A 25601-nucleotide genomic window follows, 5' to 3' on the forward strand; every position below is an offset into this window, starting at 1 on the left:
CTAAAGCCCCTTTTCGACTGCAGCTTTAGCACCACATCACACCACACTACACCACACCACACCGCACCACATAAAAATAACTACATTTTCCATTACACAAAAGTACCCCTATCGGTAAGAAACAAATTTACCCTTTAACTGTGATTGTAATGCAATATAGATTTGTATTACAATTATCCTAATTTATAATACACTATAATGGATTATAACTGTGATTATAATTTATCCTAATTTATAATACACTATAATGGATTATAACTGTGATTATAATACACTATAAAGCATTAATGTATTACAATGATAATTATAATACACTATAATAAATTATAATAGTGGTTATAACACAATAGAATCTATTATCATGTATTACAACTATATACTGATGGTCTAAATGAGAAGTCAGTGAGTGATCAGTCATTATGAAGTGTTTGGCCCTGTTTGGCCTAGCTCAGACCTACTCTAGATTGGATACTTTTTAGTACCATGTTTAGTACCACTTTCACACCACTCTACCCCGGTCCTTGTAGTGGAAAACCTGACACAAGTGGGCGGTGTGGTGTGGAGTGGTGTGGTGTTGGGCCAGTGGAAAAGGGGCTTAAGGTAGCAACCTTTCAGAAAATACTGACTGACGGTGTTAATACAATAAGCATGTTTACTTTTTTCCCAGCCCAGTAGGTTATAGTATCCCACTCTAATTTACAGTACAGAATAAGACAGAATAAAGACATAATAAGAAATAACGTGTTTGTAATTAGAAATAATATGTTTTCATTTGACAGAAACAAATGCAGTTATATACCTTAATTACCCCTACATTATGTTCTAATCATTTAACACGAAATCATTTAACACGAGGCAAATATCAATTGCTAGATATCTAGAAATGCTCGGGAAAAAATCGCAGAGCGCTATAATCGCGGCCAGATCTTCTCGCAGTGCTTTTCACACACAAGCCCGATCTTGGGGCAGATCGCCATTTTTGTCGGCGAGTGCCAAAAATGGCGACAGCACAATCGTCTCAAAAAGTCGGGAAGTGTGTTCGAGTCCTTATTCGATTTCTAATTAGAACATAATGTAGGGATAATTAAGGTATAACTGTGTTTGTTTCTGTCTAATAAAAACATATTTCTAATTACAAACACATTATTTCTTATTATGGCTTTATTCTGTACTGTAAATTAGGGTGGGACCGGTTACAGTAGGTCCCACAACAAGTAGGCCGGGAGTGGCTTATTGTCTGTATCAGCCGGTAACGCGCAGGAGTCTGTCCCCGTTACAATGCGCTAGACCCCTGGGAGATGGATTGCTGAGGTGGAGCGCCACACCTACCATCAGCTCCCAGTTCTTGCCGCACGACTTGCCGCACCCAAGTTGTGCTACTCATACGCTGAGTTGGTGGTGCCCGGGATTGATCCCATGGCCTTGTGGTCCAAAGGCGAGAGCTCTACCGACTGAGCTAACCCAGGGGCATAGTTCCGCCGATTTAAAATTATTCCAGTACGGAACTAAAACTTCCTATGATTGGCCGCTAGTTGCGCTGTTTCCCCCCCCCGGCCGATTGCAAAAAGAATTGTTCTCCATTGGACCCCATTCATTTTCCCCTTTCGTTTTCTAACCTTAATTAACATTTTCATAAATACTTTATGGTTCCTAGCGCTAGTTAAAAATTGCCTTTCAATCACGATGATTTCACGTTTTGTGAAAATAAGGTCCCATTTATGTTAAAATTGATGATAAAGTTGCGGGGGGCGTGGCCAAATAAACTGTTACCAGCCGTCTGTGTACTTCTTTGTGTGCTGTATTTCGGGAGGCTCCAACCACATTCTCCCATGTATCTCTGCGGTTGCACGTGACCGTTGGCAGCCAATAGCCATCTCTGATCGCATTTCAATCTATGATGGCGACACGCATAGGCGATTTTAAGGGGTGTCCTAGGGTGCACGTGCAACCCCTGGCCGCCAGGCCGCCATTTTGATTTTTTTTTTTTTTTGTAATGTAACTTTACATCCACTCAGACCGAATACAACAACACCCCCTAGTGGTAGTGATAGAGGCTGGCAGCTCCAGGCAGCCCCCCCCTCCCCTCCTGATGTGATGTCATATCCACGCGCCAGTATTGAAATTGAAAACAACATCTGTTAAAAATAAAGCATGGAGTTCGAGCTCTTCACTACTATGGACGTGACTACCGGTAGATATTATAATATAGCTGCTTCCCCTGAAACATCACATGGAGAGGATCATTTTGTACCTGACTTTCCTCTACAAAACACAGACCTCAGGCTCTATCAGCCAGGACTCTTGTCTCACTGTGCGTGACTGAACCATTTCCTCCTGACCAGCCCAAGGTAAGACTAAGACAGTCAGATCATGCTTTTATAAACCCTATTATATTAAGCCCAAAATGGTTCTGCCGCCGTGTAGAACCGAACCGATTTTAACTTGAAAAAATGCATAATTTGCCCGCAAATAACTGATAACCGCAAGTAACTTATTTTTACATTTGGGTACAAAATTAACTGCAGAAATCCGCTAAAACAACATTACAAAACTGCTAATATCCGCAATTTTTTTATAGAACGTCGTACCTCATGCACGCGCGCTGCGCGCGCGTGCATGAGGTAATAGAGGTCGTGCACCCCTTGCTGGAAGAGGCTAGAGTCGCCTATGGCGACACCCATGCCAAGGACCCAAAATACTTCAGTTGCGCTGCATAGAAACCAATGGCTTCGCACTGCATATTTTACAGTCTATGAGCTAACCGGACACAACCCATGGCATGTAATACACAAACTGCATTGGGGTGGACATGCCATTGCTCTCTACTGGTACCATGGTCATTTTCTCCCTCTATTTCAACCAGCAGTAGACAATGTTTTGAATGATTAAGGAATCAGCCTCGCCTTGAGAAACTAGACTAGGGCTCTGCCTGCTAGAATCAAATGTGACTGACTGTCTGCTAGCTACATTTCCAGACTGAACTCTTCCTCGATTGAACTGCTACATTCTCACTAAATGATTCTAGTCACTTAGCAGCTCTAATCTCTGTTTCCATCTTGTTGTGTCTCTAATGCCTCTGTTGAAACATTAGTTTTGGGGTGCTTGTTTTGCAGTCTGCTGTTGATATATTTCTCATACGTAGCTAAAGGAGAGAAGACAGGCTATGCTCCATTAGTAATTGGCCATTTTCAGAGGAGCCCTATACTGAAAATAAAATAAAAATAATAATAAACATATTTATGTTTCTTGGTGATAAATTGGTTTGTGGGCTTAGCAAATTGATGGCCTGAGAATGCAGGATGTACAAGTATATAGGACTCTTAGTAATGTATAGGATTATTTGAAATGCTTCTGACTATTAGGCCATGATTATACTGATGATGAATTACTAGTAATATCGGTATGTAGAAAAAAAGAAAACTAGGTTTATCAGTAATACTGTAATGTAAATATGGCTATTCTTACATTCATATTTACCCTAAAAGCTCAATACAATATGTGTTTACTAAAACATCAAATAAAGTAGGCCACCCTGCAATGAATGCTATTGATTCACAGAACCAACCTACCACAGTCTGTAATCTTACGTGGTTTATTATAGTTCCCATAATGGCATGCTTTTGTGAGACTGGATATAAACATCCAGTTGTTATGAATAAGTAATTTCCCATTACCGTGAACATTAAGGATCAAACCATATACTGACTTGCCACGGAAAAACATGTTTTTAATGTGTCCATTTTCAAGTTGACTTTGTTTGGGCTACATGCTGTATTTTATAGTACTTAACCTTGCATTCCTACAGCGTTTAAAAGGGCCTATAATCCTCATTAAAATGGAAAGTGTTTTTACACATGAGATGGAGTGTGGGGCAAGAGCAACGTCAGTGTCAGAGTCCCAGACTTTGCCCAAGGCTGTGCCCAGTTGACATGTGCACACACGCACACACACATTCTGGCATCCATAATCCCTTTGAATTCTGTCCTAATTCTCTCTCGCCATTGCCTTAGGTTTGAACAAATATGACTTGGAGAGGGAGATGCTGCAGTGATGGAGCTCCATTAAGCAAATATTAGCACAGCTGCATCTTTTCCATTTGCATCCTCTGTGTTAATACTCAGCAATCCTCTTCATCTCGGCTACAGAATATCAAGTGATATCCAGGGATATGACGTTGCATAGTAACATAGCAGTTACTTGTATAAGATCCTTTAAACCAGTAAGACTCCCTAATCGGGAGATAAGCGACCGTCAGGTATACACAGCAGGACTCTAGACATACTGTGTACTGCTTTGCGTGATTTTAGGGCAAAATCTGTAGGAGCAATGTCAGAAAATGTGTAGGAGCAGTGTCCAAAAATGTGTTTGAAAAAATCGGCCGGATGGTGGCGCTAAATGGGACAGATCCATGACATGACTGTAGACATACTGTGTACCACTTTTTGTGATTTTAGGAGCAGTGTCCAAAAATGTGTTTTGCAAGAATCTGCCTCATGATGGCGCTAGAAGAGGGCCATGTGAGAAATGAGTGTGTGTGCAAAGTTTGGCATGGATAGGGGCAACGGTGGCGGAGATATGAGTAGGGGAAAAGTGTGACGTGACGTGACGTGACGTGACTGACTGACAGACTGACAGCCGGTGGAGGTTTTGATAGTAGTAAACAACAAACATTTTCATGACAAGACCCCCACATTGATTTGCATTAGGTCGCAGGACGCCATTTACAAAGATTTTGTGCCAGGGACCCCCATAAGAGACGATTTGTTAAACTTGAACCTATTCCTCATTTTGCTGCGGACTACCTTGAACCCCTTCAAGGACCCCTGAGGTTCCCCAGAACACACTCTGAGACCCAGTTCTTTAAATGGCAGATTCCCCTGTCTTTGGATTTTAATAAAACAAAAAAAAAAAAAAATCATAAATGTAAATATTGTTACCTAAATATAAAGCTAAGCTTGCAAATTAATTCCACTTTCCATTATTCTGTAGTTTAGCAAGAAGTTCTCAACCTTGGTTTTGGCCGCCTGGACAAAGTAAAGTTAATATATCTTCCCTATGTCGCACTCTTCCTAATTTTAATTATTATTGTATAATATGCAGTAAATTGTCAGTAGAGAAGCTCTTAAAACGATTTCAGTAGAGGGTGGGGTGATCTTAAATCTGGATTTAGCATCTTTAAAAGTGTAGACCCACCCGATAATTAAAATTTGATTGGTTAGTTTTTATAGATGGTAATATAGCCACGGTAAAGTAGTCACATTGTCAAGTTCAATTGTTTTATTGCCGTTTTGATGGCCTCTGTGTCAGAAGGGTTATTAATGCAGGAAAGGTGTAATTCTCATTTTTAGATGGAACATACAGTATTGAATGTTCTCACCGTGAATGTTGAGTACTGTGACCAAAATCACATGCTCTAAACACAAACCACGTATTTTTGCACAAGGATGTAATTTTCTAAATTATATTCACATGTATCTTGTGCTCAGATTTTTTCCTCTTTTTTTCTGGAACAAATTCTTTTGAGATGGGGGTCAGGGGCCAAAAACATATAACTTTGGTTTGAGAACCACTGATGTTTGGCAACAGAGGATTTTTTTTTTCAGGATTTTTACAATCGGTGTCAGGTCCTAATGGGTAAATAATAGCTCAGTAAATCGACAGCAGCCAACATGTATCCACCTGTTTCCACAAACATTTACTGGAGCATTATGTGTAGGACACTTCCGGTAAACAGCAGACATACAAGCTCACGTCGTGTCGCAGATGCAACCGTTGTGAGCTTGTAGATCACACTCGGCTGCGGCGCCGGAAGCTCCGTGCAACTTCTGCGCAATGCACGATGGGATGTTGGAAAGTTGTGGATAGGCGTGCATGGTTTAAATGGGTGGACAGGAAAGTGAAATAGTGTGCTCAAACCATTTGCTATGACATACTTTACAGATGTGGCTCGTCTGATTGACACACATCAAAGGGTGTAAATAATTGCGTTTCTGTTATTTTTTTGTTGAATTCTGTTTTTCAGAGAGCTCATACCTGGAAAAACAATATAATAAATACAAAGATATATGAATTTCTGTGGTATGAAATCTATACACTATTAGAGTAAAAAAAAGAAAAAAAGAGAGTACAGGCAATAAATACAATGAGAGGGAGAGAGGGTCACGTTATCCATACCTCGGTCTCTCAATCTGTCTGCATCTCTACAGCAGGTCCCCTCTAATAGCTTTATATTTCATTGATGAAAACACCCTGTCACAAATGACATGATGTACGACGATGTCTGCTTTCACCCCAACCTTGCCTCTCCGTCTCTCTCCCGCCCTGATCCTCACTAACACCCTCTCTGCCTCTCCGTCTCTCCCTTCTCTGTCTCTCTTTTCCAGTTTGATAAAGCGTATGCCTACAGCGTCCGCCACATGTTTGGGAAAGAAGGCAAGCGGACAGATTACACCCCCTACAGTTGCATGAAGGTGATTTTGTCAAACCCACCCAGCCAAGGCGACCATCACGGTGAGTCAGACGGAGGCTTGCGTGGGAGATGGCTATTACACGTGTGATGAGCCTTTCTGCTCCTCAATTATTGTTGGCCTTGGCAAATGTCTGTGGTTTTTCCTCATCATCAAACAGAAGGAGACTGTTGATTCTTTTCATTGTGATTGTTCTATCTATAGATTTACCTTGTCAAATCGATTGAATAATCGGGAAGCTTTTATTCCCAACAAATTGATTCTTTTTTATAATTGACTAAATCAATTGGTGGGATGAACTACTTAACTCATCTAGTGCCATTCGCGAGATGTCTCGCGAAATGTACTCGAGTATCTGTAGTGCCATTCACGGGATATCTCGGGAAAAGTAATAGATTACTGTAACGGCGAGTACATTACCGAGAAGAATCGCCGGCGGTCCGGAGACGAAATCCGTCGCTGATTTCGCATCATCACGGCTCCACGAGCACAAAATAGTCCCATCCATAACATTGAGGTGGACGGGGGATCTCATCTTTAATGTCCATTATCTCAAAACTACACTTTAGAAGCTAGGATGGAGGCAGATGCTCGCTTATGTTACACAATGATAAAAGCTCCGGTCGGCCATTACACAACTCCACGTGGACACGGATCGGTTCCGGCGCACGATCCGATGACGTCAGACCGGAAGTGATTGCGGGGTGGACTTCTGGCCTTCAAAATAAGACAACGCAAGTGAATGGGACCTGAAGGAGGCACTTTGGACATTATAATCCGTTAATGTCTGGGGCTCTGAATGAGTTAAGCCAGGGGTCTTCAACGTTTTCAGGCCAAGGACCCCTTAGTTGAGAGAGAGATGAAGCAGGGACCCCCACAACCCATAGATTCCATATAGTTTCATCGTTTGACTGCACAATCATCAGTGTATTTTGGATTCATGTCAATTTGTGTTTTCAGATATTTAACCACTTAAACCGTCTAAAGTTCTCAGAATATGGACGCTAGGGTTCAAGTGGTTAATATAAAAAAGGTGGGGTTCCACACAAAGATTTGGAGGACCCCCTGCGGTAAGGGGTCCCGGTCCCAAGACCCTTGACTTAAGCCCAATGTTACACTTAACCGTACAAAGCGTGGTGTTGTGAGCTTATTCAGTAGATCTGCTATTTTCACTACTTTCAAAACATGAAGAAACACAAGAACAAATCAAATTATTTGTTCATCATAATTGATATATATATACCGGTAATCGATTAGTTGCACCCCTATGTGTGGGTTTATATGAAGCCCTGTGTATACTGTACTCTTAAGTGCAAGTTTTTTTTTTCTTTATTGCGGGTCGGTGCTGGAAATGGATCAGAACAACTTACGTGTGAAATCCATTGAAACGCATCAACAAATTCCAAGGAACTGGGTATTAACAAGCGGTCCCAAGACAACAATGTAAACATTCTGCAGTGACTCGTCTGCAGAATATATCGTCGTTGTCGGGTGGAAACCTCGTATCTCCAAGTTTCAAATTTGTATGTTCTTTCGCAAAGCAAAGCCCTGCTTCATCGTACAAGGCCGTCGCACAGAAGTAGTGAAAACAGCAGATCTACAAGCACACAACGCCTCGCGGTGCGAGGCGTTGTGTGCTTGTAGATCGGCTGTTTTCACTAGTTTAAATCATTTTTAAAATGATAAATGCAAAACGAACGGTTTTGTACATACAAGGTTTCCACCCGACAACGACGATATACTCGAATGATTTAAATCCCACATGTATAACGCAGCCCACATCACCACAGCTGTTCACCTGCATCTTCCCGTAGTGATCCTCTCTCTCTCCCCTTCCCTTTGAGCTGCTGCACAACATATGACACAAAATGTAAGGAAACAAGCTAATGCAGTCAAACGGCTTGTAAAATGATTCATATTCATGAGTTCAAATTAAATCAACTCAATCAACTAAATCAAAGTGATGTGTCGTTTGCGAGCGTCTCTGGTCGTCTCTAGGCTCCTGTTGCCTGGGGGTTGTATCTTAATTTCTCTCTGCTTCCTCGTGGTGGTTCAGCTCAAGCCATGGGAAATAATGGATTTCCGAGCGCAGCTGGTAGCTCGTGTGGACATTTTAGAAATGATTACTCTACGGCTTTCCCCTGGTCTGACTTTAAAACAATCAGCCGAAATCTCTCCGCGAAGAGAATAGCCAGGAGGGGTGTAGTGACACTTTTAGAAGTGGGGGAGCGCATCTGTGCCGCAGGGGTCTTCAATGTTTTCAGACCAAGGACCCCTTAGTTGAGAGAGAGAGAGATGAAGCAGGGACCCCCAAAACCTTTTTTCATAGATTACATATGGTTTCATCGTTTGACAGGACAATCATCAGTGTATTTTGGATTCATGTCAATTTGTGTTTTCAGATGTTTAACCACTTGAACCGTCAATACTTAACTCATTGAATGCCCTTTTCAAGATGGCCGCCAAGTACCAGGATGCCACGTTCCTAAATTTCTAGTGCACGGATCAATTTTTAGTGCACGGATCGTGCACGCCCATGCACCATATATGCACCATATGTGTACTTTTTAACAGCTTTCAAACAAAAAAATCCGCTTGGAAATCCGTTCAGGCATTCATGAGATAGAAGCCTTCAAAGTCAGACAAAACAAACACTGCCACCTTCCTAAATTTCTAGTGCACGGATCAATTTTTAGTGCACGGATCGTGCACGCCCATGCCTAGATCATGCACCATATGTGTAGTACTTTTTAACAGCTTTCAAACAAAAAAATCCGCTTGGAAATCCGTTCAGGCATTCATGAGATACAAGCCTTCAAAGTCAGACAAAACAGCCATTTTTGACATTTTGAAAGATGTGTTTGTTATGGGGCTAAACATGCAATTTCGCAATTGCGATCATGCCTAATACATTTGAGGCATTTTTAGAATTTTTTTTATAAAAACATTTAAAAAAAAAAAAAAAAAAAAAAAATCAAAATGGCTTCCAACTCGGGAAACTCGGGCTGTGGCAGCCTGGGACTACTGTAATAACTCTGGAAACTCGGGCCTTGGCAGTCAGTGAGTTAATGAAGTTGACCTTTCAGTATGTACTTAGTCTGCTCTTTTTCCCCTCTACACCAAACCTTTTTGCCAAAAATAGCCGATCTACAAGCTCACAATGTTGCGAGGCGTTGTGAGCTTTTAGATTGCAATTTTTTGGCTAAAGTTATCAGAATATGGACACAAGGGTTCAAGTGGTAAATAGTTCTATCACACAAAGATTTGGAGGACCCCTTGTAGTAACTCTGAGGACCCCCTAGGGGTCCCAGACCCGCTGTTGAAGACCCCTGCTCTACAGTCTACACCAAATCTCTTTGCCAAAAATAGCTTTGAGTTTGTGGATCTGCAATCTTTCACCATCGTGCCCTCCCTAATTCCTGCCCGGGTTGATATAGGGTTTCCCCAGTCAAATGTGTCCATTTCTAGCGCTGCTTGTGATGCGTAAGGTTTCTCTCTAACCGGATACAGCTAATATGTTTGATTTGTTTTATTTTTTTCTAGGGTGCCCATTCCGCCACAGTGACCCAGAGTTGTTGAAACAGAAGCTTCAGGCGTATAAGGTCTCTCCCGCTGGGATCAGTCAGGTCAGTATTAACCGTCCCCCCGTCTAGACATCTTCAGATGGGCTTGCCAGCCCCTTCCATCCACTGGGGACGACAGGGCCATGATGACAGTGGCCTGCCTGACTCTTACTGGGAACACCAAAAGAAAATATATATCCTGTCATGGCAGTTGCCTGATAGCCCAGTGGTTAGGGAGGGAGTGTACCATATGTGCGTAGGCTCTGATGCCTGACGGCGACTCGCTGGTTCGACTCCCCCGGCCAAGCGGACCATTTGCTGCATGTCACTCCAATCTCTCTACTCTCTCTCTCTCTCTCTCTCGCTCTCTCTCTCTCTCTCTCTCTCTCTCTCTCCTCCTTTCCTTGTTTCCTTGGAGGGGGGGGGGTGTATAGGCTTGAGAGAGTGTTTTTTACTGGTGATTCAGTCAGAGTGTATGAAAGGGTGCGCTCGTTTTATTGTCCACGACATTGCAAGCGGCGCGAAGGCCAGCGGACCTTGGTCCTGCTCTTCGCCCCCGAGCGCCGCAGGCGCGAGTGGCCGCGAAGAGCGGGCCAGGGCCGCGCGGCCGGCGGAGCGCCGCGCGAGTTACGAAGCCGTGGTGAATGCAATCGTTATATTTATGCCCAGGCCGTAAGGCCTGGGCAAGCCCACGATAAACACCCGCGCAGTCCGGTGCGCATTTCCGAACGCACCCTTTCCCCACACTCGGACTGAAACACCAGTAAAAAACACCATCCCGTATAGGCTTAGGCCGATTCTACAAATGCCTTCTAAATCTAAACCAGAAGATTCTGCCATTGCCAAAAAAAGAAGAAGAAAAAAAAGAAGAATTGCTTGCGGAAGATTTGGTCTGGCATCGCCAATTAGGGCCCACTCCAGTATCTCCAGAAGCCCCTTCGAAATGCAGGTTCCATACAGAGATTCTAGACTAATATCAACGCAGTGATATTAGTCTGACCATGCCAGGATAGACGAAAAGATTTGTATTTTTCAAAAAAGTGTGGCAGTGTTTTTTTGCAGGTCTTTCAGTCCGGGTGTATCAAAAAAGCAACTCGGTTCAGGCAGCGGAAGCTTGCGATTGGCTGGGCGGAGGTACCGAAAGTCGGGGGGACGGAGATTACCTAAACTTAACCTTAACCCTAACCTCAGTAAAACTAACGCTGGTGAATGCTAACCTGGTGAATGTTAACCTGGTCAGACCAACGGTGCTTAACCCAGTTGCTTTTTTTGATACACTCGGACTGCAAAAACACTTTCCCGTGGCGTGACGCACTTTGAGGTTGTATATCTGCTATTTTTTGAGAACCACTGTTCTAAATCAGACGAGTTTTCTGAAAAACGTGTTGCTACAGTATATACAATTACAATTATTTTATTCATGACATTCTGCATGTTGTACATACCCTAGCAAATTGCACCTACTGGCGATTCAATACATCAATTACTTTTGCTGCTAAACCCTCAAGTGGGTCTGGTGCATGATTGTGGTTAAGAATATTTTCAGGACATATTTATAGTAGGTACAATTTATAAGCTCTTTTAATTATTTCTATCAACACTGGGTTAAGTAGTCCGGACAATGAAAATTACTTTTAAGTATATTTTCTTGCCGTATATTCTCCAGGAGTTATGAACCTTCAAATGAACATTAAAGTAATTCATGGTTCATTTTTAATAGAGCAATAAAGTCTTATATTGAGCCTAGCATGAGTGAGGGTATGATTTAGATTATAAATTATAATCTATTTTCACTAAATACTGAACTCATTACAAGTAGTACATACAGTTTAAAACAAACCCTACAACACTTTATTTTTTTTATTTTGTACTTAATACCCATTTAATTTTTTTAAATTAAACTAGGCCACACCGGAGATTTCTGTATCTGTCTGTCCCTTTTATGACCCTTATATGGTATCATCCAGTCTATGATGTCATATTGTCGACATCAGTGTACTGTACTCCATATGGGGATTTGGTGATTACGGTCGGTCCCATAATATGGCCATGACCATATATGGGCCGTCGGATTGGCGGTTTTCTGGACAACAGCTTCTCCCTATAGACCGATTTCCTGAGCACCCTGTAGAAGGCACTGACTGTTGTATCAACATAAGGAACTGCTGTCGGTCATCAAATTATTGGCTTAGGAATGCGACTAGAACAAAGAAATATCATGTATTAAGTCTCCATGGGGTGAAAAATCGATAGCAAATAAGTGATTTTGGGGCGAACTATCCCTTTAACAGGGTTCCCAGGGTCATGATTATTCCTGGAAATATTTTGAAATTAGAAAAATATTTTTCCAGTACTGGAAAAGTTTTGGAATTTATCAAGGGTCCTGGAAGGTCCTGGAAAAAATAGCTATGCATTGTCTTTGGTTATTGATTGTGTTAATACCTCTGAAATGACAAATTAAACATGGGCCAAATTGTCAAATATATAGAGGCAGAAATTGTGAAAATAGCCGATCTACATGCTGAGCATGTAGATCTGCTATTTTCACAATAGAACCATGTTATACAAAATTCCTCAACTCTTAGTGCTCGCCAGGGTGCCGGGTCCCCAGTTAAAACATGATTATTTCGGGGGTCACGGCCTGAAAAGGTTGAGAACCACTGGCATACACCACCTGTCTTTGGGCATTGCGCATGGGAGTAAGCGACCTGTTATTGAGCTGAATTATTGTTATATAGTCCTGGAAATTGGGTTAAATATTCTGGAAAAGTTTTGGGAAAAGTTTTGGAAATTAATTGGTAAAAATGTGTGGGAACCCTGCTTTAACCACCGAGGACTATTTTAATGCATGGCTATAAATGACATGCTGTATTCAAACTAAGTAGTGTCGCCACACTAAAGTCGTTAAATATTGATTTGCCTTGGTAATGCAAGTAAGCCATTGAGGACTGGGGGAACAAAACGGCACAGATAGCTAATTTAGGTGAACATCTGAGCCTCAGGGGACCTGTCATTCATCACATTTAATTAATCATCCTGCTTCTGTCCCCTTCAGCACCAGCTTTACCATACAGTAGTAGAACCTTTATTGTGTGTGTGTGTTATTGTGTGTGTGTGTGTGTGTGTGTGTGTGTGTGTGTGCGTGTGTGTGTGTGTGTGGTACAAACACTATGCATGGCCAAGCCTTGCACCATGTCAAGTGTGAGTTGGGTGTGAAACAACTGAGCAGCAAACAATTTACACACAGAATCTCTCTCTCACGTGCGCACGCACACACGCACTCACACAGACTGGGACAAATGGTAGCACAGCAGGCCAGAGTTCATACACTGCACTCTACTAAAGATGAGCCTGGCTTGCCAGCCACTACTAGTTTCACATCAGACTTGACACACAACGCCTACAGTGCACGTTAATTCATCTAAATGCATTCATCTGTTCACTTTTAAAGTGACCGAAAATGTTGTCATCAAAATATTATTTCTTATTGATGCCTTTAAACATTTACCTCGTTCCAAATCAAAGTTACATTGATTATCACTGCATAATATCTGCAAATCTTATTGTTCTATTTGTGAGGAGGTGTGAAAATTTGACATGAAATTCAATGCGGTCTGTATCACGAGAGCTCTGCCTATGCGCTCTCTGCCGGATGATGTGATTTGCATAAGCGTTGACCTTTAACACCGGACATTTTTTTAAGCAACATTTATTCTGCTTTATTAGAAGGATGAGTGGAAAGAAACAGGAAATCTGGTATGGGAGTGGGGGGGGTGTGAGAACCATGTAACACAGCTCTAGGGCTGGACTGTGAACCTCAGCATCTCATCCATGTGGCAGGTGGACTAACTGGTTGAACCCTATTTTCATAGTTGTCCAATGCTATTCCTATTCTACGCAGCCTGTGGCAATTTGAGTTTCAGAAGGCCATGAGGTTAACCGGATAACGTGAAAGGTCCTTTTCATTTTAGAGAGAGGGAGAGACCAGTGTTAATTAATTGGCATCTTAAGAAAATACATCTTCAAGTGCGCTTTACATCGTAAATTAGATTTCGCTTAAAGCATACATCTCGTATGTAAGGGGCTAACGAACTGCAAGACAGTCATTGAGAAATAAAACCACTTCAGGGTGATTGAAGACCTTGACTCTCCCTGAAGGCGGGTTTATTTCTTATTAATGCCTGCCTCGCTCTTCGTTATCCTGCGTGCTATACGGATACTTAATAAATCACTCCACAATCTGACACACGGAATGTGACAGGACGGGCGACAGCCGAGGTTTTAGGTCAAAGTGTTATCTTTTATTTCCATGCGACCACACGTTGCTTGCCATGCGTTGGTTGTAATGACGTGGTAGATAGCCACAGGAAAACAACCTGAAAGCCAGATAAAAGCATGTCATAACTCATGACAGTGTGGGGATGAGTAATTTGTCCTGAGTGCATTGATTTAATTTGACAACAAGGTATAGGTAGTGGTACATTAGTCACACCTAGCTCAGAGTCCGTTCATTTGACTCCCCCATCCTACAAAGTACAACAACAAAAATGATTTTATTGATTTGGAAAGGATTTCATTGCTTCCACTTAAAGACAACATTCCATTAGATTGTACAGTTGTCAGTTGTTAGGTGTTGTGAATGAACTGAATGTTCTGTTGTTGAGCATTGTGGTTTGCTATTAAGGGTTTTAAGACAAGGCATGCATTCCCTGTAATACCCAGTTTTAACGTTCTCCTCTAATGCATTCTATTAAGTAGCGACCGCTACTCAACACACTCAAACGGTTTGCTTGGCTGTTAGCCAGTGTTTTTGGTCAATATGAAGTTCTTTCCAGCCAAGGGTCATATTTCACATCCAATAACCTGTACTCTTGATGTCTTTGATTCTTCTACAGATCCTGGAGCTGGTGAAGGGGATGCACTTTCAGCTGGCGTGTCAGAAGTACTTTGAGTTGACACACAATGTAAGGACATCTTTCATTTGGCTGTAGAAGTAATTGGAGCTGCTTCTGTCAGTCTGGGAATGGCCTTGCAACTTGAGCACGAAGGCTTCAGTGGTTCTCTAACCGTATGTCAAGGAGAGGACCACCAAATAGATATGTTATCTAGCCCCGGATCCCCATTTAGTGCCAGGGACCCCCATAAGAGAAGACATTGTATTTTTTCTCCCGAAAATAGCAAATCTACAATGCGTCGCATCGTAACACAAACCTTGTAGATCGTCCATTTTCGAATAGCTGAAATATAAAATAGGGCTCGACGCGTACAGAGTTCCATATTGCTGGGGACCACCTGAAACACTCCACGCTTCCAGGACCCCACTTTGAGAACCACTGTTCTGGAGGCACCCGAAACTGTCTGTCTGGCTGTCTTAGCCACTTAACTCATTGACTGCCAAGGCACGAGTTTCACGAGTTATTACAGTACTCCCAGGCTGCCACAGCCCGAGTTTCCCGAGTTGGAAGCCATTTTGAAAAAAAAAAAAAAAAAAAAAAAAAAATCAAATTTTTTTTTTATAAAAAAATTTCTAAAAATGCCTCAAATGTATTAGGCATGATCGCAATTGCGAAATTGCATGTTTAGCCCCATAACAAACACATCTTTCAAAATGTCAAAAATGGTTGTTTTGTCTGACTTTGAAGGCTTGTATCTCATGAATGCCTGAACGGATTTCCAAGCGGATTTTTTTGTTTGAAAGCTGTTAAAAAGTACTACACATATGGTGCATGATCTAGGCATGGGCGTGCACGATCCGTGCACTAAAAATTGATCCGTGCACTAGAAATTTGGAAGGTGGCAGTGTTTGTTTTGTCTGACTTTGAAGGCTTCTATCTCATGAATGCCTGAACGGATTTCCAAGCGGATTTTTTTGTTTGAAAGCTGTTAAAAAGTACTACACATATGATGCATATATGGTGCATGGGCGTGCACGATCCGTGCACTAAAAATTTATCCGTGCACTAGAAATCTAGGATAGTGGCAGTCTGGTACTTGGGGGCCATCTTGAAATGGCATTCAATGAGTTAATTAATGTGTATATATAGGTTTATTATAGCATTTAGAATGATTTAAGCCCACTATGGAAGTTTATTTGATGTAAAGCTTTTTACCAGACATCCCCCCCGAGTCATTCCCCTTTCTTTGACACTCAAGTTTGCTAGTGATCAGTCCCATTAAGATAGGGGAAATGTGTGTGCGTGTGCGTGCGTGCGTGCGTGCGTGCGCGTGCGTGCGTGCGTGTGTGCGTGAACAAGTAATCTAGGGAGATGTTGGTGATGATTGCCTTTTTAGCTTGTGCCCTCTCCTTCCTGAAATGATTGGAGGCGACAGAAGCATCGATAGAAGGTGGATATAATAGCACCTAGATGTGTACGATCTGATAAGTGACAGTTCAATTTGAAACCTCAAACGGAAGCTGTCTTTGAAGTAGATCTGTTATGGGTGCAGCACTCTTCAGGCGTTTCACCATCGCGCTCCTGGAATTACTGCCTTCCGCCGACCGAGTTGATATTCTTTCACGCTTTAGTCTGATAACAATGAGTGAAAGTGCGCCAACAAGCCCGTTTTCGCTGTCACGCCGCGTTCCGGGTTCAAACAAACATGGCCGTTCGCATGGCAGTTTACACGATGTGTCGCACACTAGCGGATGAGTTGTAACCCTGTGTCTGTTCACTCTGTTGGAAGCTGGTGATTGTTGCCGTTTTGAAATGCAGTCTTAACCGCAGTCTGACGCTGCACACTAACTCAGACAAATGAGGCAGTCAGCAGGCTACCAGCTGTCATCTGTACTGGCCAGTAATGCTTAGCTGTGAGCGTCAGAGGCACTCGGATGTTACACTAGACCAGACCAGACCACAGGGGTCTTCAACAGGGGGTCCGGGACCCCTAGGGTTTCTTCAGAGTTACTACAGGGTGGCCACCAAATCTTTGGGTGATGGGACCATGTATATTTTTTACATGAACCACTTCCACCATCCCTATTCTGAGGGGAACATTAGCCAAAAATAGAAGATCTACATGCTCACAACGACTCACACTGTGAGGCGTTGTGAGCTTGTAGATCGGCTATTTTCGTCCACAAGATTTGGTGTAGAGGGGGAAAGAGCAGACCAAGTACAGAGTGAAAAGTCAAGTTTTCTAGGTACTGTATTGACGGTTTAAGTGGTTGAATGTCCGAAAATACATATTAGCATTAATCCAACATGATAGTGCTGTCAAACAAGTCTAGGAAATCTATGAAAAAGTTTAATCTGCAGCACACAATATGTAGTGAGGGGGTCCCTGTTTCATCTCTCTCAGTCCTAGATGTTGTATAAGTTAGCGTGTATAAAATGTCTAGATGCAAGAGACACCTAGACATAGCTAACCATCCCCTCTCCCCATTTCGGTCATTTTGCCAATTCCCCTTCTACAATGCACTTACAAACGGTCCCCTGTTGCTGCCGACCACCCCCCCCCCCACAGTTGATCTGTGGAGTGTGCAGACAAGCACCACCTGTCTCCTCTGATACACATGGAGTCCTCAAGCTGCTTCTTTCCAGCTGACTCTGGAGGAGTCTCACCAGGAGAATGTACAGCGAGTCGTGCTGACCCTCTGCTTCAGCTCCCCGCTGACAGGCACCTCCACCAACCTTATGGTGTCGCAAGTTACAGTGGTTCCTAAACCTTTTAGCCCGAGACCCAAAAGAGAAATTGGATCCCCCCCGACACCCAAGCTAGTGAAAATGGCAGATCTACATGCACATAACACATCACTTGTAGATCTATTTTCACTACTTATTAAAAGTGCTTATTTTATTTTAGGTAACTAACTTTTAGTTTTAGTTTTTATTTTAGATGTGTTTCTTCTTTTTTTTTTTTTTTTTAAGTCTGTCCCATAGGCTTCCAAGGAGTCCTGTGTCCGTGTCATGTCCCGTGCGTCCAGAATTGAGGATTGGTCAAGCTTCACATGACAATTTGGCCCTCCAGACAAAATCATTCATTCATTCAGAATTCATAAAAATATAGAACTAAAGCACATAGAAAGTATAGATCTAGAACACAGAATGTATAGATCTAGAACACAGATTTCACAGCTCTAGAACACATAGAATAAAAATTCACCGCTTCACTTCGAACCGAGGTTTGATTTTTTTAATTCGCAACCATTAAAAATGTGTTTACAACGTAAAAAATTGTCTTTGGCCCACAAATGGGTAAACACTGAGCTAGTACAAAGAACACAATGCCCTGCCGGCTTCACACGGCACTAACACTTCCGATTGCGTGCGTCGGAGTGCTCGGCCAGGCCCGACCCCTGTAGAGTACCTGACCCCCTCTGCCAGCCAGACTCCCCAACCCTGGAGTGGTTCAGTCTGAATGACATGAAACTTATCTACTTTTTCCTTCCTTTGGCATGTTCTAAAACAGGTTGAAGACGCTGGCTTCTCGCTGAGTCACCCCAACCAGTACTTCATAGAGAGCCAAAAGCTCCTGGGTGGAGGTATGCCTGTCACAATTATTACATGATAATAGCCTAATCGTGAATATTTGATATAATCGCAATTATTTTGTCATAATTGTCATAATCGTTTCCATGTTGAAATACTTTGATATATTTTCAAACATTTAAAAAAAAGCAGATCTACAAGCTCACAACGCGTCGCGATGCGACGCGTTGTGAGCTTGTAGATCGGCTATTTCCACTATCAATGTTCTTTTGTTTAAAGGAGCTATAGTCAACTTTTTCTTGAAAAACGGACGCTAAAATAAAAATGTTTCGAAAATATTTTATAAAAAAAGATTAAGCTTCATATATGTGTTTCTATTCAAAAATGACCGCAAAAAGCGTAAAATAATGATAATATAATCATTTTGGCCATTGTCAGACCGACTTTGTTTACATGCCTTATCAATCCATATAAAAGAATAGAAGAGTGTTTGAGGTGTGTAAATCAGTAATCAGTGGTGTCAGCAATGCATGGATGTGTGGTAAGTATAGTGTGGGGTGTTGTAAAGTGTATAAAGCAAAGCATAAGAGGACTAAAGCAAAAGGGTGCTGTCTGCTGTAGAGGGAGAGAGAGAATGAGGGTGCCATGCAGGCTTTTATAGGGCTCCAGGGAGTACTGGCCAGGTGCTCCCAATGCCCTAATCAGACACCTCATTGGCCGACACCCGAAGGCTCTGTGGAGAGAAGCAAAGTACAGGGATCCACCATACATAAGCTAACACAGGCCCTACCGGCAAGGCCAAGGGGCCGTGACACCCTGCCCCTTCGAAATGAGGGACCATAAGGGACCGACTCCGAGACAGTATAATAAACGAAATAATTAACAAGTAGTAATACCAAATTCAAAATAATCAGTCAAGAAAAACAATTAATACATATAATATATTGAATAATGAAGCAAAACTCATGTGTAAATTAGTGATTATGAATACCATGAAATACCCTTCAATACTATCAATACCATTTGCCCCAAATAAACTTAACCCAAGCCGTCCTGTCTACCACCCGCACACCCGGCCCCCTTCCTCAGCAGCCAAGATTGCCTAGGATTCCTGGAGCATCTAAGAGGAGGAGATTAGGAGGACGGAGCAGACAGACAAGGCCTAAGGGACAAAAAAAAACACACGTCACATTTTTGCCTACAATTTAAGGCACCCTGGAAAGAACATTTTCAACCCTGTTAATGTATATAATGTCGAGCCAATAAGACTGCCACATTAGGGACCAGCAAATTAACCTGATTGGGACATTTCAATGAATTGAGAAAAGTTAGTAATCAGACTTAAGAACAAGGCGATGCGCAGTGTGATCCATGCGTGCTACCGCTGAACATGCTGCATTAACATCCAAGTTGGACTGCACATCCGGTGGGCAGGATTCACAAACATGAAATGGCTTCAGTAAGTTAACATGACATGGGTTTCCTCCGCTGAGGAGTAAAAAACAAATAGTTGAAGTCAGACATTTTCTTAACCACTGTTTGAGGATCTGTAAATTTGGCCTGAAATGGTGAGCCTGTGATGGGCATCAGTGCCAACACACGATCACCAGGGCTGGAAACTCTCTGCTCAGTGCTTCTGTCTAAATAAGGTCTGTGCCAAAACCCATTCACATAGTCAAGTAAGTTGCGATGAGGCTCTATCGCCTTCCACTGGTTACTCAAAATGACTAATGGTACAGTATGGCCAAAGACCAGTTCGTTTGGAGACGTTCGACTAAACCCAGTGCTTTGCTGTGCAACCTCACTGGTTGAGAGTATTAACCATAGTAAACACATTACAGTGAGAAAATAAACTGCCCCGGATTTCAAGTGAGGGAGTAGGCCCCCACAATCAATGAACAAATGTTCAAAAGGTTTGGCAATTGCAGGAATTCTTTCAGATAAGGAAAACATTGCTCCTGAACCCAAATTCTGTTTCTTCCCAAGGTCACACTCAATTGCTTCAGAATTACCACAGAACATGGCATGTGTCACTGCATCAGCTGTGACCACATCAGGAACCTCGGTTTCACTCTCCTCAGGTTTTAGCAAAGGCACCTCGTCCACTACTAAAGGTGGTGGCACATCCGTCCACACACGTGCACCAGCCAACCCATTACCCAAGATCACATTTACCCCTGCCACAGGTAAAGCGGGACGCACAGCCACACCTGTCAGACCCTGGAAGAGATTGGAATAGAGCATGATGTTGTGAACAGGAACATCGAGGACAGTTAAACCCATCCCCAACACAGGAACAGAGGACCCTGTAGCACTCTCCTTAGTAAATGGCAACACTGATGCCTCAATAAATGTATCGTGTGCTGCTGTGTCACGTAGTATATTTACTGGCACATTAACATTACTTCCTACAAGTGACACAAAACCTGCACTGATGAACGGCCTGTAGGCCACCTCAAGATTTTGACATTTTGATATTCCACATTTTGACCCTTTGACTCCCTTAACCTGTACCTCCTCCAAGCTTGGCGCAGGCACAGCCATAGCCGCACCTTTCGCAGAGGGAGAGGTAGACATAGTCTTTGCTTTTAGAGCGTAACAGTCAACTTTCCAATGGCCTTTCCTATGACAGAAGTTACATACTTTCTCCTCACGCGTGCCATGACCAGGGTTCGCCTCCGGTGTAACCGCCATGCCTGAACTACCTGGAGAGCCCATTTCGACACTCTCATTGCCAGCACGGGACTGGACAAAGGAGCGTCGCTCCCCAGAAGAGCGCCTGTGTGTCAACACATATTCATCTGCCAAAGCAGCAGCTTCAGCAGCAGTTTTCACCTTTCGATCACTGATGTAAGTGGCAATATGTTCAGGCAATGTGTTCTTGAACTGTTCGAGGACTATAAGGTCACACAACCCTTCAAAGTCCTTAACTTCCAAGGCGGCACACCAGCGGGCGAAATAGCATTGAAAACGTTGGCGATAGGCTTCAGGAACAAGTTCAAAGGCCTTCAACACTGCAGACTTAACCACTTGGTATTTCTGACTATCAGCAGGACTTAGACATGAGTAGGCCTCCTGTGCCTTGCCTGTTAACACACATTGCAGCATTAACGTGCGGGCAGACTCTGGCCATTTACGTACATCGGCTACCCGTTCAAACATGGAAAAGAAAGTCTCCGGGTCCTTTTTCGTTAAACTTGGGCACTAAGCGCAAGTTACTGAAAATGTCAAAATCATGAGTTTGAGACCCCGAGGCAGGTGCTCTACCAGCTATACCAGCCTCCCCAACTGTGAGTTTACCTTCTTTTATTAGCTCAAGCTTTGCACGTTCAATCTCCAGTCTAGACTGCTCTACTTTTAGCCTCTCTACCTGTAAAGACTGCTCTATTTTTAACCTTTCTACCTGTAACTCTTGATTCTTCCCCTCTGCTTGCAACAAAAGCAACTCTTTCTGTTGTTCAAAAGTAAATTGAATCGTGGGCATTTTAGGCATGGTCACTGGTTCAGTTAACGTTTCCTCATCCTCTTCCTCAACTACGGACTCTTCTAGAATCCCCTTGTCCTTTAAGTTAGCGATCAAAATAGACTTTACCCTCTCCTTTAACCTTCTGTCTGTGATTTCTATCTTAAAGTGCTCAGCTACTCCCAGTAGCTGGTCCTTCGTAAAATCATCTAAGGTTTCTTCACATGGAGTAGCAACAAAGTCCTCAATCTGAGACATTTTCAAAGTTCAAACTGGTCAAAAGACAACAAGAATGTGACTTACTTATTTTCAAGGTATTGTGTAGTTAATTTTTAAAAGAGCAAATTACTATTTGTTAATAAATAGAAAAACAAATTCCAACCTGGAACAAATGCTCCCCCTCTGTCTCGTTAGGACAGGTGAGACAGGTGCGCCTACAGGAGCGGCACTCCCCCTACCTCAACTGCCTAACCCAAATTAAACTAACACAACTTGCCCTGGGTCTTCAGTGGGCCTCCCGAGTAACCACACCTCCATGGCAATCTCGGTGGTCACCACCCAATCCCATCTTGTGTGGGACCGAGTCTAACAAAATACAATATGTAAACAAAAAAAACAGTGCGTCCCCCTGCGGGTAACACCTCTGACCTACATGGGTGGGGAGTACCGCCCCTCAGACTGTACCAGACACACCTGCCCCACCTGTCCCAATTACCACACGGTAACTGATAGACAGCACAAACCAAAAACCAAAAAAAGAAAACCAAAAATAATTGTATTTACCCAAACAATTACTTAGATTACTTTTACTTAGATTACTTTTACTTAGATTACTTTTACTTAGATTACTTATCCTTAATTAATTCAAACAAACTCAAACTCAACTTATTCAAAACCAAATTGTTAACTCAAATAAATCAAACGACCACTACCAAGCGCCTCCTCCTAATGCCGTGACCAAAAATGCTAAAAAGCACCAAACAAAACAGGAAGATTACTTTACCTGTCACAAATGTCACGGCCAACCCTAGTTCCAACTTTTCACGAACGGCGCGAGCCCCCAATTTGTCACAACCTGGCTCTTAGGCCATGACAAATCGAGGAGGACACGAGGCAGTGGCTTTTAAAGTATAACAATGATTTATTAACAGATGGTTTAAATGATATGTACAAAGAGTTTGAGGTGTGTAAATCAGTAATCAGTGGTGTCAGCAATGCATGGATGTGTGGTAAGTATAGTGTGGGGTGTTGTAAAGTGTATAAAGCAAAGCATAAGAGGACTAAAGCAAAAGGGTGCTGTCTGCTGTATAGTCCATGGGCCAGACGGGTTGTCGGTATCAAAAAGGTGGCAAAGGTTACCATGCATTTTTGAAAAGCTCTATATCTGTAGATTATATTTTGGTATGATAACCCTTTCTTAGACCCAGCTAAATTGGTGTTATCAGCCGCTGGAGTTGGTGTCCCATTAACTTTACATTACAGGGAAAATAAGCAAAAAAATTATCTGCTTTTAGTAGCATAAGAGGGGTGTCAGGGGTCAAACTAGGGGTTTGTCATGATGCTGAATCCATTGCAAGCATCTGTTTTGCACAAACAACATTCCTTGGGCTAAAAAGACTATGGTTTAGTGATGAAAAGTGATGAGTCATCACTTTTGTGGGGGCTGTTTTAGCCCCAGGAATGTTTTTCGTGCTAAACAGATGCTTGCAATGGATTCAGCATCATGAAAACCCCCTAGTTTGACCCCTCTTATGCTACTTAAAGCAGATTAATTTTTTGCTTTTTTTCCCTGTAATGTAAAGTTAATGGGACCAACTCTAGCGGCTGATAACACCAATTTAGCTGGGTCTAAGAAAGGGTTATCATACCAAAATATAATCTACAGATATAGAGCTTTTCAAAAATGCATGGTAACCTTTGCCACCTTTTTGATACCGACAACCCGTCTGGCCCATGGACTAGTAGAGGGAGAGAGAGAATGAGGGTGCCATGCAGGCTTTTATAGGGCTCCAGGGAGTACTGGCCAGGTGCTCCCAATGCCCTAATCAGACACCTCATTGGCCGACACCCGAAGGCTCTGTGGAGAGAAGCAAAGTACAGGGATCCACCATACATAAGCTAACACAGGCCCTACCGGCAAGGCCAAGGGGCCGTGACAAGAGGGATGTAAACAAAGTCAGTCTGACAATGGCCAAAATGATTATTCTATCATTATTTTACGCTTTTTTGTGGTCATTTTTGAATAGAAACACATATGAAGCTTAATCTTTTTTATAAAATATTTTTATTTTAGCGTCCGTTTTTCAAGAAAAAGTTGACTATAGCTCCTTTAAAGCTATACTATGTAACTTTTAATAAAACAAATCTTAAAATTGTCCTAATTATTAAATCTCTAAAGTTTTAGAACACCCACTCTGTTCATTTCAGCTCCCAAAGCCTTTTCTTTATATGTGTTCTACTGAGCCCTGGTGGCCGTGACCGGGGCTGTTTTTCCCGGCAAAATTACGTCATATGCATCATTCTGTACACGTGTCTCCCTACCGGCCAATCAAAGCCCAGATCATACACTGCCGAGCTCTTCACGAAATACACTGCAGTGTTTACAATGGGCTAGGAGTCTAGCATGTATCTCCCCAACCGAGGCTCGTAGAGGGACACGAAAGACCTCTATGGATAGGTCTCGGCAAGGCGAGGCGGACGCGGTGGTCTGAAGGCCCGGTCCGCGGCGAAAAACGTCCGAAAAAAGCAGACGCGACCGCGGTTTGCTATAACGCTACTGACCACTAGTTGAGCAACTTACACAGTATAGCTTTAAGTACAGAGTTGTCAGATATGTCAGTCATTTCATTGTATATTTTTAGGTTATCATATCTGCCATGTGCAACTTCAAAGCCTACTAGCCAAACAGAAATGTGATTGTCAACGACAAAAACACAATTAAATCGTTAAACGCAATTATTTGAGCGACAATTAATCGTCGTGCAAAATGTCATAATCTCGACAGCCCTAGGTGGGGGGAAGGAGATAAAGCGTGAGGCGGACCCCCCACAGAGAAGCCAGGAGAACCCTGCCACCAGAGGGGGCGCTGTTGTGGCTAGTGAGACGCCAACACAACCCGTCCAGGAGGTGGCAGAGATGAGTGAGGACCTGGATTCTTTCTTCCAAGATGCCTGATGATTTAGTCTTTTTTTTCTTTTCTTCTTTTTTTTCTTCTTTATTTTTACAAAAATGATTAGCCAGCAGTCATGTTGTATGTCTGTTCTGAATGTTCACGTCCGAAATGTTCAGAAAATTGATTGTAAACACCCTGTTAAGTAATAAATAAAGTAATAAAACCTCTTTTCTACTCTATTATGAACGTTGTGGAGCTGTGTTATTTGCTGGCTTTCATTGGGCATTTAAAGACACACAGACACAGAGGCTGTCAAAAGATAATTTATGTGATCAAATTTCTTTTAATAAATAAATTCATGATAAATGTATATAACCAACAACAACAAAAAAGTCGTTCTCAACTCAAGTGGATGGTAGTGTCCACACCACAACAATAAGGGCGACATATTTGATGAACGCTGACATATTGTTATACGTAGTTAATAGTTATCTTTATCGTGCACGGTGGGAATGCCGCTTTAGTCAGTTCCTACATGAACTTAGCCTGATTTCAGACTCAGCTGAA

General features: G+C 42.5%; 1 protein-coding gene across 1 annotated transcript in view; it reads left to right on the plus strand.

The window, feature by feature from the left end:
* prim2 (DNA primase subunit 2) overlaps window positions 1–25096 on the plus strand; it is a gene marked incomplete at its 3' end in the record, with an annotated part of 63638 nt that extends 38542 nt beyond the window's left edge. Inside the window, exons 11-15 of the mRNA XM_080740758.1 lie at window positions 6384–6510; window positions 10011–10093; window positions 14926–14994; window positions 18440–18512; window positions 24927–25096. Coding sequence (XP_080596884.1) covers window positions 6384–6510; window positions 10011–10093; window positions 14926–14994; window positions 18440–18512; window positions 24927–25096 — 522 coding nt within the window. The remainder of the gene's footprint in view (window positions 1–6383; window positions 6511–10010; window positions 10094–14925; window positions 14995–18439; window positions 18513–24926) is intronic.
* Window positions 25097–25601: the final 505 nt, after the last annotated feature.

This window comes from Nannobrachium achirus (genome assembly GCF_963921795.1).
Source record: "Nannobrachium achirus genome assembly, chromosome: 13".
Lineage (NCBI taxonomy): Eukaryota > Metazoa > Chordata > Actinopteri > Myctophiformes > Myctophidae > Nannobrachium > Nannobrachium achirus.